Source organism: Dermacentor silvarum, chromosome 7 (genome assembly GCF_013339745.2).
Source record: "Dermacentor silvarum isolate Dsil-2018 chromosome 7, BIME_Dsil_1.4, whole genome shotgun sequence".
In the NCBI taxonomy this organism is placed as follows: Eukaryota; Metazoa; Arthropoda; class Arachnida; order Ixodida; family Ixodidae; genus Dermacentor; species Dermacentor silvarum.
The window spans coordinates 52986680-53000523 of NC_051160.1; the positions used below are offsets into that span (position 1 = coordinate 52986680).

The 13844-nt window shown below is 46.0% G+C and overlaps 1 protein-coding gene across 1 annotated transcript; it reads right to left on the reverse strand.

Moving 5' to 3' along the window:
• Positions 1-5446: 5446 nt before the first annotated feature.
• On the reverse strand, positions 5447-13439 carry LOC119459521 (uncharacterized). Its single transcript, XM_049671474.1, has 5 exons — positions 13278-13439; positions 12322-12464; positions 12167-12258; positions 10988-11074; positions 5447-5787 (listed from the first exon to the last, which is right to left on the reverse strand). Exons 1-5 carry the CDS (start codon positions 13380-13382, stop codon positions 5447-5449), a joined length of 768 nt encoding a protein of 255 aa, XP_049527431.1. The 5' UTR covers positions 13383-13439.
• Between the last annotated feature and the right edge of the window lie 405 nt (positions 13440-13844).

A 13844-nucleotide genomic window follows, 5' to 3' on the forward strand; every position in this document is an offset into this window, starting at 1 on the left:
TACTTGCGGCTCTAGAGTAAAACCACAGCCCGAGAGATGGTGTCGTTTCAAGAGGAGGTCAAGAATGCATCTGTCTTTCAGTGGAACGCAAGAGGGCTTAAGTCACGCATGGCCGACTTTAGACAGTTTGTCTTTACGCACCAATTCCCCATTATCGTGATATGCGAGCCAAACTTGTCAGCTCCCATGAGACTGTCCGGGTATGAGTGCTTTATGTCCTCTACCCATGGAGAGTGCAGCAAGATTGTTGTGTTTATACGCCATGACTTGACTTATGTGCATCACCCAGTGCCTCCTGACGAAGTGAATCAATATGTTTGCTTGACAGTGAAGAAGAAAAAGCTCACGTTTACAATTCTTGGTGCCTACTTATCTCCAACAAGTCGCCTGGATTGTGAGCGCTTACAGGGAATTTTGACATCGACTCCACAGCCGTGGGTGATCATTGGCGACTTTAATGCCCACCATTACCTATGGGGAAGCTCCAAAGTGAACTCTAGAGGCAGAGCATTGGTGTCCTTTGCCTCTGAACGCGAACTTTGCCTGTCAAATGATGGAAGCCCCACTTATCTGCGTGGATCAGTGTATAGTAGCTGCTTGGACCTTACCTTCGTTTCACGTTCGTTTTCGAGAAGAGTGCACTGGTTTTCGGATTTAGAAACGCGAGGTAGCGACCACATCCCAACTTATTTGGAGATTGAAGGTCTGACTAGCTCCAGGTCCCCCAGAGCCGTCCATTGCACCGATTGGCCTAAATACAAAATAATCATGGAAGACTGCTGTCGTGACGGTACCTCCTGCAACCTAGAGGGCGCGATAAAGGATGCCATAGAAACAACCACGCATTCGCCTTTGAAGAGTTCTGCCCGCACCAATTTCGACATCGAACTCGAGAAACTTCGAGCAATTCGCCGTCGTGCGGAACGAAGATATAGACGCACGAAGTCCATTCATGACTTGAGATTGGCTAGACGAACACAAAAGAAAATACAGCGTCACATGAACAAGCTGGCTTACCGACAATGGGTATCCTTTTGCGAGTCCCTGGATCCGCGAAAACCTTTATCGCTTATATGGAGGACTGTTCGTGGCCTTCGCACAACCTTTGGTCAGCGCCACCCGTTTAAATCTCTGGCACTACATCTACAATGTAGGGAGATTGATGTCGCTGAATCTTTCTGCAGAAAGATTGCTGGCGAGGCAAATTCCGATGGAACGGGAACGGGGACGCTCGACCACCCACTGTTCTCACGCGATCCCCGCATGGAGTGCCCGTTTTCTATGGAAGAACTAGAAGCTGCGCTGGCTTTGTGCAGGCGTTCTTGAGCGCCAGGACCTGACGGCATTACGTACCGTGCCCTGTGTAACCTAGGAGACCAAGCTCGGAAAGCACTCTTGCTCCTATACAACGACTCCTGGCAGACGGGTACGGTTCCGCAGGAATGGAAGTCAAGTCGCCTCATTCCACTTCTCAAAGCTGGCAAGTCGCCTTTGGACATTTCCTCATACCGTCCTATCGCACTTGCAAGTTGCGTTGGAAAAACAATGGAAAGAATGATTTTAACACGTCTGGAATGGTACTTAGAGTACTATGAAATCTACCCAGACGCTATGACCGGATTCAGGCGTGGCCGTTCGACTACAGACAACGTTGTTGACTTGGTGACATTTGCGCAACACCAGAAGGCATGTAAACGACTATCTGCTGCTCTGTTTCTAGACGTTAAAGGGGATTACGATAATGTCACCCATGAAGCCATCCTCGGCGCGTTAGAAGCAGTAGGACTTAGTGGTGAGATATAGATGTGGGTGCGCAGCTACTTACAGAGAAGATCATTCTACGTGCACACTGAAAATGGCTCGACATCCGAGCATTACGGTAGCTGAGGAGTGCCTCAAGGCGGAGTGCTTAGCCCGACGCTTTTGAATCTAACTCTTATTGGATTAGTTGACAACCTGCCAAGCACCGTACAACTTTCCATCTATGCGGACGACATCTGCATTTGGGCATCAGGTATAACACGACTTCAGCTTCGCGCTCGGCTCCAGAAGGCAGCCACAATGACATCTTGCTACCTTCGTCAACAAGTACTTGAAATTTCATGTGGAAAGTGCGCAATGGTGGCATTCACCAGGAAGCCAATGTCTGCTTACGGAATATCAATTAACAGACAACTTATACCATACAGCAGAAGTCACAGGTTCCTGGGAGTCGTAATTGACAGAGACCTGTCTTGGACTCCGCACGTGAATTACGTGAAAAAGCGGCTGTCTGCTATCTGTCACCTGTTCAGGTTCCTTGCAGGAAAAAGTTGAGGAGTATCCATACACGGTATGTTACAGCTGTACATGGTGCTGTTCGTTGGATTTCTTCGGTACAGCCTGCCTGCAATATCCAACACCTGCAAGACTAACCTCCGCATGATTCAAAGCATTCGAGCCCAAGCCCTTAAGATATGTCTTGGCCTACCACGCAGTGCGTCAACGGCTGAAACCATTGCCATTGCCCAGGATTACCCAATCACGACGCACATTGCCGTTGCGACAATGCGTACGCATCTCAGACACTATGCTAGGACCCCTTCCCACCACCTGGCGAGCCTCACTGCTGAAAGGACCTGCTCTACATTTAGCGCTACTGTCAGTGCACATCGTGCATCGTTTACTTCAGGGTACGCACCTGCGGCCAAGCCAGTGCTTCCTCCGTGGTGTTTGAGCCGTCCACAAGTACATATAACGATTCCACGACTACAGAAGAAATCAGATGTATCGGCCCCTGCTCTAAAACAACTGAGCTTACTCCTCTTGCATGAAAAGTACAGCAACCACGTGCACATCTATACCGATGGATCGACTACGTCGTCCAGTTCTGGTGGTGCGGTGGTTATACCAACGCGAGGAATAACACTGCGGTTCAAGACATCGCATGTCACGACCTCAACGGCAGCAGAACTAACGGCTCTGCGTCGTGCACTAGAATTCATTGAGTCTGAAAGACCTACAAAGTGGGCTGTGTTTTCAGACTCCAAACCGGCATTACAGTGCGTGCAGTCAGTTCTCCGACGCGGCTGTCATGAACAGTTGACATACGAAACAGTGAAACTTCACCATCACGTCCAACAAAAAGGCCACGAGGTTTTATTTCAATGGGTACCTGGTCATTGTGGAATCAGTGGCAATGATTCCGCAGACAACTCTGCTCGCACATCACACCAAGAAGAGCTCCGCGTTCCAATTCCACTTTCGAGGACAGACGCCGCAAGGCAGCTTCGACACCTGGCACGCAGTCTCTCACTGACCGAGTGGAACTCGCCAAACTTACGATTAACACGACTGCATCAATTAAACCCGTCACTGCAACTCCGACCTCCATTCGGACTTCCTCGACGTGAAGCTTCGCTTCACGTCGAGGAAGTCCGAATGGAGGAAGTCCGAGGAAGTCCGAGGAAGTCCGAGGAAGTCTTCACGTCGGTGCAGCATGCGAGGTCTGCGGCACCGACGAAACTATTGACCACCTGCTGTGCCACTGTCCACGATATGCTCAAGAAAGACAAGATCTTGCTAACGCGCTAAAAAAACTGGACGATCGGACGCTTTCCGTGCAGGTGCTGCTGGAACACCGCCCCCATCGCTCGTCGGCCCATAAAGCGGTGAAGGCACTTTTGTGCTTCTTGAGGACGACGGGCTTGTGTCAACGTCTGTGACTATTAGTGCACTAACACACGCGTCAGCGAACTAACCGCTCATTTCTCTTCTTTCCTTCCCTCCTCTCTCTCCCTGTCATCTTTGTGTTCCCTCTTCCCATTCCCCCGGTGTAGGGTAGCCAACCGGACGTTATCCTGGTTAACCTCCCTGCCTTCTGCCTTTCTCTTATTTCCTCCTTTTTGAATAGTGAGCGCCATGCCAAAGTAGGCCGATACCGGAGACGGCGTATATCGCATATAGGCAAAGCAACGAAAGTCTGAGAATGAACACTGCATATTTTAACAAACCTCACTTCAGCAATACGGTATGTCACTACATTGCTTGAATTCTAATCACATTACCGTCAACCAGCATCATTAGATAGGTTCTTGCATAATTTTCTTTTCCAAATGGTGGGGGGTTGATTAGCGCTTGTTCGTGTTGCCCTTGGGATGCCTGCATCCCAGATGTTACCTGTTGTTGCATTGCTTCTAAATTCTTTTCTATTCACTTCTGCATTAGTAGCTGAAACTTGCATCATGCGCCTGCCAAGACTATCTGAGCTTGCTCGAAAAGTTCTAGCCTATTCTGAACCTTACTGTTTGTTGCTATGCTTGAAGCCATTACCGGCGATCAAGTTTTCATAAACGAGGCTGTATTCTTTGCAAATGATGCATTCTGATCTGCGTGTTCCGCTCTAGTTGCAGGTGATTTCTAGGAGGGGGGGGGGGGGGGGGGGGGCGATCTTGCGGCTGTGTAAGCTGTATGAGCTGCAACTGTGGTACAGAATGTGGTGCAACTGTGGTGTAACTGTGGTATGCAGCCGCAATTGCGGCTGTATAAGCTGCTACTCTTGTACAGAGATATGTGACACTTTGCCTGGCAGGCCCCGCAGATTAACGTCTCTTCAAGTATTTATTTTTCAAGTATGAGCCTCTTCACATTGACCACCTTCCTTATGCGCGTTAATGCAGTGACGACATCCAGTCGGTGAGTTGCAGAACTTGGCCATACGGCTCAGCCCGTGGTAGAGTGATGTTAGCTGCAGCTCATATCACACTCACGGAAGATCCAAAATCGGTTTCAGAGGTGGTGCGGGTGGAGTTGCTGGCATCTGTGGTCCCCCTTTGATCCATTTCAGGTCTTGTTCGATGCCCGGGTCACCAGTGACTGTGGGCCACTAAGCACAATGACAAAACTTCGGCGACCCTATTCCAGCGGTTGCGAGAGACCTAACTGCGGATACACCCGCCATCTATTCCTTTTCCTCGTCCTTCTCTAGCCCATCTTTGCACGAGCTGACGTGGTTGACCAGGGCCGCGTCAGAAGTAGAAAGACGCGCCCCAAGTTTCATTGAAGAGCCACATATCCCCAGTGCGCTAAAGCGTCTGGCTGCTGTGCGTGAGGAACCCGTGTGGCGTGAGTTCAATTCTGACCAGCATCAGAAAACCTTTAAAGATGTTCTGTTACATTGAAGAGTTTGGAGATAGATAGATAGATAGATAGATAGATAGATAGATAGATAGATAGATAGATAGATAGATAGATAGATAGATAGATAGATAGATAGATAGATAGATAGATAGATAGATAGATAGATAGAAGTGAAAGTGAATATGAATCCTAAAAATGTTAATCCCATGATATACTTCAGCCGCAATACACCCCCGATGTGGACTGTAGTACAGAAACATGGTAATATAAATAATTTAATTTCGAGGTCTCAATAAGCAGATACACGTGTTCATAAAAATTGCGTAGTTCACTCGCCAAAGTTCGGGGGAAGGTAACCCATGTGTGCCTCAAGCTCCCACGTTGGGCGCAAAATTGGTATCATGGCAAAATACTGAAGGAATGCGGTAGCAGGGCTGATCGGATATCCTTCTAGCATAATTCTATACAAGCCCACTCGTCCTCCGTCCATGCTAATGGAAGTTAGAAGATTATCGTTTCCTTTGAGTATATCTTCACAAGCGGCATCCTCAGAAATTCTTCTTGCTTTTCCTTTTGTGGTCTTGTTGTACATCATCAAACATTCTTCATCCTTGGCTTCGCCTCCTAGTGGATTTTTCGACCGTAGCTCATATGTGCGATCTGCGCCTGCTGAAAAAGAGCAGAGCGAATAACACATTAAGCTTAGAAAAATGCCAACAGCACTAGACAATGGTTTTTTTCCAATGAACATATTGTCAACTTAGGATTCCCGGTAATTCGGCGTAGTTTACGTAATTCAGTGAGCGCCCTTAGTTTGGTGAACCGCGAAAGGAAACCATCTCCTAATTTCACCCACTGTCGTGGTTTCGTCATTATGGCCTTGCGCTGGTGAGCATGTAGCTCAGCAGCTTCGTCCCTGAGCTAAACCCTCCTCTTCAGAGGAAGCCTTTAGCACGGGTCCAAACTCCGATTTCCCCATTCAAGTACACATAAAAGGCAAATGAGAAACATCCGCTTGACCGATTTGAATGAGATTTATTGCATATGATAGAGAACAATAAGTTCTCAGGACTAGGCATAAAGAATTATTTTGCACCTGAAATACTGTTATAAAGTTTAAAAATTGGTAACTTAAAAAAGAATAAAGCACGAAAATTGCAGATAAGTATAGCTGTGCACCAAAAAGGGATATCGCAGTTTTGTAAACTGAAACTGTTAGAGCATATTGACACGTGTGCTTGTTTATCTTTCTCGGGTGACCGTGTTTCACCGTCTAACGAATGTTACCAGTCAGCGCAGGACGCGCCTTCATGTATCGGAAGTTTCTCGAATGTTATCGATGGTTATATCCGTTGTCTGTTGTAACCAAACCTTGCGTAATGTGACTGCGTGTATGCGCGACGCGAATTGTGTGGTACTTTCTGGAAGACACGCGGGCGCCAACGCTTACTCTGGTATCTTCGATGACTCATGTATAAAAGTCGACGCGCTTGGCCCGCTGATCAGATTTCTGTGACCACCGACTGTGCTCGCTGTGCTTTCAGCGTCACTTACTTTAGTGGGCACAAGTTGGGCCAATAAAAAATTAGTTTCATCATTAACAGTTTTGCTGCTGTGGTCTTTGCCGTCAATACTACGTGACAATATTAAGCGGATATTTTCGTTATGTAAACTGGCAGGTTACGTAGAATCGTTATAATTTTAAAAGGGGTTTTGTAAAACTCTTATTTACAAATTATTGGCTTCCTTCAAAGCAATGTATAACACAGTCGACTGCCGTTAATTCTACCCCTGCTGGGACCAAAATATTCGTCGAATTATCCGAATGGCCGAAATAAAAAAAAACGGCTACGAAATGAGTGCATTCAAATTTCTTTTGACTTGAAGCAGTCTGCCGTGGTCGACAGACTTTTTCAGTGTTACATAACTGTACAGTGTCCCTGTCCCTCAACTCTGACGTTCAGATAAAGTTGAGGCATCGTCCAGGGTATGATACATGACGTCATATCTTCACTGTCGGACCAGTTGAAACCGCCACTGTTGTCGCCTAAGAGACCAGCAGCGTGATCTGCTGAATTTCTTGTGTTTTGAAGCTTATAGTAGCTTCCGCCGGAAAGAGGCGTCACAAGTGGGGGTCGAAGTAACCGGTGCAACATGCCTTCGCATTCGAACTAAACAAGCTTCTTCCCGTAGTAATGTATGCTTTTTCACCACCACTTTCGAGTACGTTAGAAATAGATGAAAACTCGAGTTAGCTGAGGCTAAATTACGCAAATCGACTGCTCATAGTTTTTTTTATTCGCTTTGGATGCATTGTTAGCTGCAGTTTACAGAAGTCTGATGTTTTTTTATTTTTTTTCTTGCTGAGTGACAGCGTTGCAAACTGCATTCGTGCAGTTTTTTTTTTTTTTGCAATGCTTCAAAATGTTGCTACAAGAACGACACGATAAATTAAAAGGACAGTTAAATATGTGTCGTCTGACAATATTAAATATTCCGTGCCAACAGTGACTTTAGTTGAGCTTTTTTTTCTTCTTCTTCTAAATGAAGCAAACGTCAGCTAAAGAGAGCATTGGCTACCGCTAAAAACTATTTCTGCGGGCCTTGTATACAGAGTGTCCCTCGTAACTTTAGCCAAACTTTAAAAATATTCAAATTCCACGTAGCTCTACAGAACCAAGGCAATGTTATTTGCCGTCGCTTGGAGATACCAAAGTTATTCTTTGCATTCCGCCTAATTACGTATTTAGAATTATTAACTTATCTAACTTCTCAAACATTATAAACAAATGAAAAATTTCAATGAGAAAATTGCAGAGCCGCATGAAAAACTCCCAAAGTGCCTGTTGCGCCCAGTCGCGCGGCAATCTAGCGTTCAATCGTGAGCTTGTTTCACGCTCGGAAAAAATGCTTTCATGTAGCACATATTCAGCAAAAAAAGCTATATCGAAAGGATTTGATTTTTCTCTACAACTTTCTCATTTACACTTTAAAGCGAAGCTTTATATGGCTAGGCGAAACAGAAAAGAGTGTTAGTCGCACTGTCCACAGAAAACGCTCATCAGCATTGGCTCGAGCGTCGTCACCTTCTTGCGCAGCTGGCTCATTGGCGCCCCTCTGGTTGCGCTCGTGCTCATGCTCGGCACGCACTCGTGCCACTGCTCCCGCGTTCGTCGTCGTCGTCTTGTCTTCTCGTGTTTTCATTTTTTTTTTGCGCTGTTCCCCTATCGAGTCTTATTTCATGGCTGGCTGCGTTGCCGCTCATCATTCCAGCGTAAATTTCACTTCTCTTCTGTCGTCGTAATGGGAAGGCCGCGTTCACGGGGATAGGAACCATTGCTTAAGGTGGTGTGAGCTATTGTCTAACGTAACCGACAGATTTAACTTTGAACAATTTAATTTCGAAGAATCCCAAGCGGCAATGGCGGATGAATGCTGCTAATCATGCCGCCGAGCAAACTCAAGAGATCGAAGGCAAGCGATAACGGCGGACTGCGGGCATACCGTCAGTGACGTCATCCTCTTTGTCGCAGCCGAACGTGTGTGTAACCTCATTAAGAAACAGCAAGACGTAACCAATAATAGAGAAATACTTTAATGACAAACACCGGGGCCGCACGTTTCATCTTTGCTGGTTAACAATATGTGCGGAGTGCTTGGGCGATGATTTTTTTTCATGCAAGAATATTATTTATGTTTTTTTAGTGTAGTGACGAGTATAGCGGCACAACGTATTGGCACCGTCGAAATATTTTACGTATGAGCCGTCTACTGCAACGCAACTCCTCTACCTCGCTTCCCTACGAACACTCGGAGTCATCTAGCGCCACCGCCGCAAAGTTTGCATTTGGCCTCTCAGATGCATGGTGCCTCGTTGCGTGGCGAACGCTGAGAACCGTGTCATGACACAGTGCAACATCTAGTGACACGGCCGATACGTCCACTTCACGGTGTAAGATGTATAGCCTGCGAGACGATAAGCCTGGCACGCCGGCGCCTGTGAACGCTGAAAATTGTCCAGTCGCTTCCTGCACGCTCAGAGGCACATTCTCAGCGACACTAGTTAGCGTGAAGGACAGATGGCGGGTCGCAGCACAGATCGCAGGTGAAGCACAGGTCTTTAGCAGAGATCGCTAAAGTTTTGGCGTGAAGCGCGTTCATTGAAAGCGGCACATACCCACTACAATTGTGGCGGAGCCTGCTAATGCGTCGCAATGTGGTCACTGGGGACGCCTTGTGACGTGCTTTCTATTCCGCTCAGCATCGGATATATTTAAGAGAGCTGTTTCCTAATTGTAGAGTGGCACATACTTAGGTATCCGAGCTGGCCTCAAATGAGTTCATTGATGAGCGGCCCACCTACTGGCACATGCCCAGTGAGCCAGGTTTTATTCAAAGAGGTTCATTGAAGACCAGTATGGTGCGAGGGGCACATACCCAATATTCCAAGTCGGCGTCAAAGAGTTTCTCTGAACAGTGATGCCTACGCAATCGCGCATCTATACCGTGACCCATGTCGGCGTCAAAAATGTTCCTTGAAGAGCGGCATGCATGTACACATTTGCGCATACTCAATGGCGGCCTGCACTGTCTCCGATGTCAGCTAACTTTGCTATGACACTCGCTTGCCAAGTTCGCTCATGAGCACGATAGCAAGACTACGGATGTATGACGGCGATGCAGTAACGATAACGGAATGACGAAGGACGAATCGTCTTTGTCGATGGAAAGACAAAGGCAGTATGATGACGACGAAATCACGACAATGAGGTGACGATTCTGAAATGACGATGGCGCAAAGGTTCCGGCATGACGATGACGTCATGAAGACAACAGGGATGACCATGACGTGACTACGACGCTTTGACGACAACCGAATGACGAAGCTCGAAGGACGACGATAGCGCGACCGGGATGGCATGACGACGACAAGGTGACAAATAATGCAAAAACAACGAATGTGTGACTGGACACAATTACGATAATGGCATGGCAAGTTCGGCACAGTCATGATTGGCTGACAATAGCATAATTAGAATATAATGACGGTGAAGGAACGACATCAATCGTATGAAGAGCTCGTTATGGCGACAACAGCATTACGATGACAGGATCGATAAATTGGTTAATGGGCCTTAACGGCGCAAGTGCCAGTTCTCGCCAAAAAGTGCAGAAAACATGGTGGAATAAGTTGACAGTGGTACATTATGCCAAAGCTGTAACAAGACTAAAAGGGGGCCTAAGCTCAGTCACTGCAAAAATGCGTAAAATATGTATGTACTAAAAACATGACAATAAGAAATGGGGTTTGCTATGATCGATGACCGGATGACAAAGGATGCATGAGAGCAACTGTATGACTACACCACAATGACGACGATGGCATGATTGAAGAAGACAGCGCGATTATAATAAAATGACGGTGAATGAATGATGTCCGTCGAACGGCGAACGCGTTATGGCGTGGACAGCATGACGCCGCCTTGGCCTGGTTGTAGAGCGCCCCTCTCGGCTGCGGGAGGTTGTGGGTTCGATTGCCACCGCCACCGGGCATCCACTGGTTCAAATGGGCAAAAGCGTGCCCGGCCTGGCATTCGGCTTCTATCGGGGGTGATACACTCGGGAAAGGAGCCTGTACCCAGATAACGAAGTTGACATGAGGATGATAGAATGACCGTGATGACAACTTCGGCCGTTGGGTTGGCGTAAAAAGAGATAGATAGATGAAAACGCCCGAAATAGACGAAAAAATGTTAACAGCCCGCCCATTCAGAGGTTGAGTTAAGCATTTCTCGAGAGGATTATAGGGGCATACATTTTCATTCACTCCATAAGATCCCTCATTTAGAGAGAATTCACTCATACTCACCATTTACTAGATCTTCAACTTCGAAAATGCCGCATTCTCTGTTTTGACTCAGATATATTAATCTTTCCTGGCTTGTAGGAGCGGCACCTGTGCGTAAAGTTAACACTTCCATAACCGAACGAACGCACATATGGCGCGTTGATTGTTTCATCATATTAAAATATTTGCACACGCTCAATGCACAATTTAGTATTGTAGTCTATTCTATATCTAAACCGATCACTTAAGTAATCTTTCGGCAAACCTGTTTGTTATTGATTTCGCCAATCAGTACCGTAATTCAACATTCAACAGCTTTACTGCAGATTCTTGCAAACATTTTCTAGCACTTGGCACTGACATGCGGACATTAATTGTGTTCTACCCCGTTGATACCAATGCCCCTTTCCTCGCGCTAAAGCAGAATACTTATTTGATGTCACACAATGGTTTTGCAATTGAAGAATTAGATCATTTGCTTTTATCTAGAGATGGAGGAGGGGATGAGAGAAAAAAAACTGAGAGGTTAGCGAGTACATAGACCGATTGGCTGCCCTATCACGGAGTAAGAGTGTAAAAAAAGGTAAATGTGATAGAAGGAGACACGAGCTCAAATAAAACATTTAGAAGACCTGCACACGAGCGCGATGTAGCACACAACAAACAGTCTCTCCCTCATTCCACATATCCTCAATCAGCGCTACAACGCCTTCTGGTTGAGGATGGCTTTTATGAGGAAGGTCACTGTGCGAATAAATGTACTAGGTCATCAATATCGTAAATGTCTTACCATTTGTCGTAATCTCGCTAACCTCTCTTGTGTTCCAGTAAATGCGTATTTACAATCTTCTCAAGAAGCCCACAAAATGTAGCTTCTTTTGACACAGTGGCGACGCCTAATGGTGTCAGGCTCACATTCCAAGAACAACCTGATCAGATTCGATGGCAGAGTTATAGTGGAATGAAAGACTACAGCGGCATATGCTCTTACTGCCACTCACGGAAGCTTGCCGTGCTTGTTCTTCATTCCATTAGTCAATGGTTCGTCTAAACATTTATGCACAGGCGTGTGGCAGATACTGCGCCATGCGATTTTCTGTGCTTGACAATGCGTGCATTCAACGTGCAAGACATCATTTTGAAACTCGTTTTGTATGTCTAAAGCAATATTTACGAAATAAACAGGTGCTCGCAGCTTACCTCGCTTGCTCACGTTCATTACATCTAAACTTTCACTTCTGGACCCATCGCTACTCGATCCAAGATGTGCTTCAAGAAACTGTTGAAAATTACTGCAACGAAATTATGCTTCCATTAATCCAGAATGACGTGTTTTACAAATGCTTAGACCCTACCTCATTATTAGTTTCGTGTAACCAATAAATCGGCGAAGCATCACGTAAGTTCCGTCTACATTGTCGATGATGTCCACTTTACAGTCAGGACCTCGTACCGCGGTCGTGAAGCGCACCCATATAGGTAGACCACCATTCAGAAACTGCAAATAAGTCAAAAATAGGGACTCAGCATGCCAGTGGTATAATGAAGCCATGAATTTCAATAAAAGTACGTCAAAGCTGCTAGTTGGCTTGATTTTATCAATGCTAAATGAACAGGTCTCAAAGCTGATAAGAGCTGAAAGCAAGCATGTGAAGAACGACAAAGGAGTAAAAATAGAGTATCGGTACCGATTGACAAGATAAAACAGCAATGCAAAAAAGTGTGAGCATGAGCCATTCGAACTTCATCAATTTTTTTTGTTCTTGTTGTTGTTGTTACCATGCGTGAGATTAACTGTGCGAAGCGAAGGAGGTATAGGGTTCATGTCTAAAGGAGCTTTCAACATCAAGGCGTAGCCCCCGCACAGCTGTTGTTTTTGTGCTTTTTTAAGACAACATTGCAGAATTGCCCAGCACCGACTGGACGAAAAGGCAGCTTCAAACGTGCTTTTTGTCACAACCCAAGCTTGCCTCTAATTATCGACATGATCGACCAAGAAAATGATTCACTAAGGTCAGGCTAATAAGAACGCATCGCTGTTTGCCGCAGAGTCGTGAAGTATGCAGAACCTGGCAGGTGGTATCTTCCCGGAGCAGTGCTCGCCACGTTGCACCGCGTTAGCTGACCACTACCGAGTTTCGCGGCCGACACGGCCTAAGTCAGTAGTTTCGCAGTATAACGTAATTTCATTTCCATCATTGCACTCATTTCAAATAACGCGGTCGCAAAATCTGTTTCCCTGAGTTTAAGCAGGCCTTGGGCGAAGGGAACCTGTTTTGAGCTACACTATAAGACGTGAAGTGATACTTACATTTCTTATATCAGGCGTATTCTGCTGAGCTTCAATTCCACTTAGCCATGCTAAAGCGACGATTACGCCAGACGCCAAAGTTGAAAGTATTGGCCACTGCTTCATGATTGAATCGCGTCCTTTATCTTTGCTGAATATCGCCTGCTTAGCTGAGCTGATTCATAGCCTGCAGCCCTGCAACAATTTATAATTAGCATATGCAAGAAAGAATACCATCTTTCTTGTTTTTAGGTTTTGTCTAGAAATAAATTACGTCAGTAACTGCGCAGTACCATAACATAGTATTCCCAATTGGGGGCCTTAGGGAAAGCTTGCACAGCCATTTTTTTCTTCTAGACAACCATACTGAGACGTGTACTTCAAATCAAATCAACCAAACTTTATTTCAACATTCGGATGCTGAGGGCCGTGGTCAAAAAGCCGCTACAGGGGGCTTGACTTGGACCACGACCCACTACAAATGGCGAGGACAGGCAAAAATTAAGAAATTGCATATAATAAACCCAACAATACGACATATTGTGAGTACAGATCCAATAGAACCATAATTACAATACATGGTGTCCA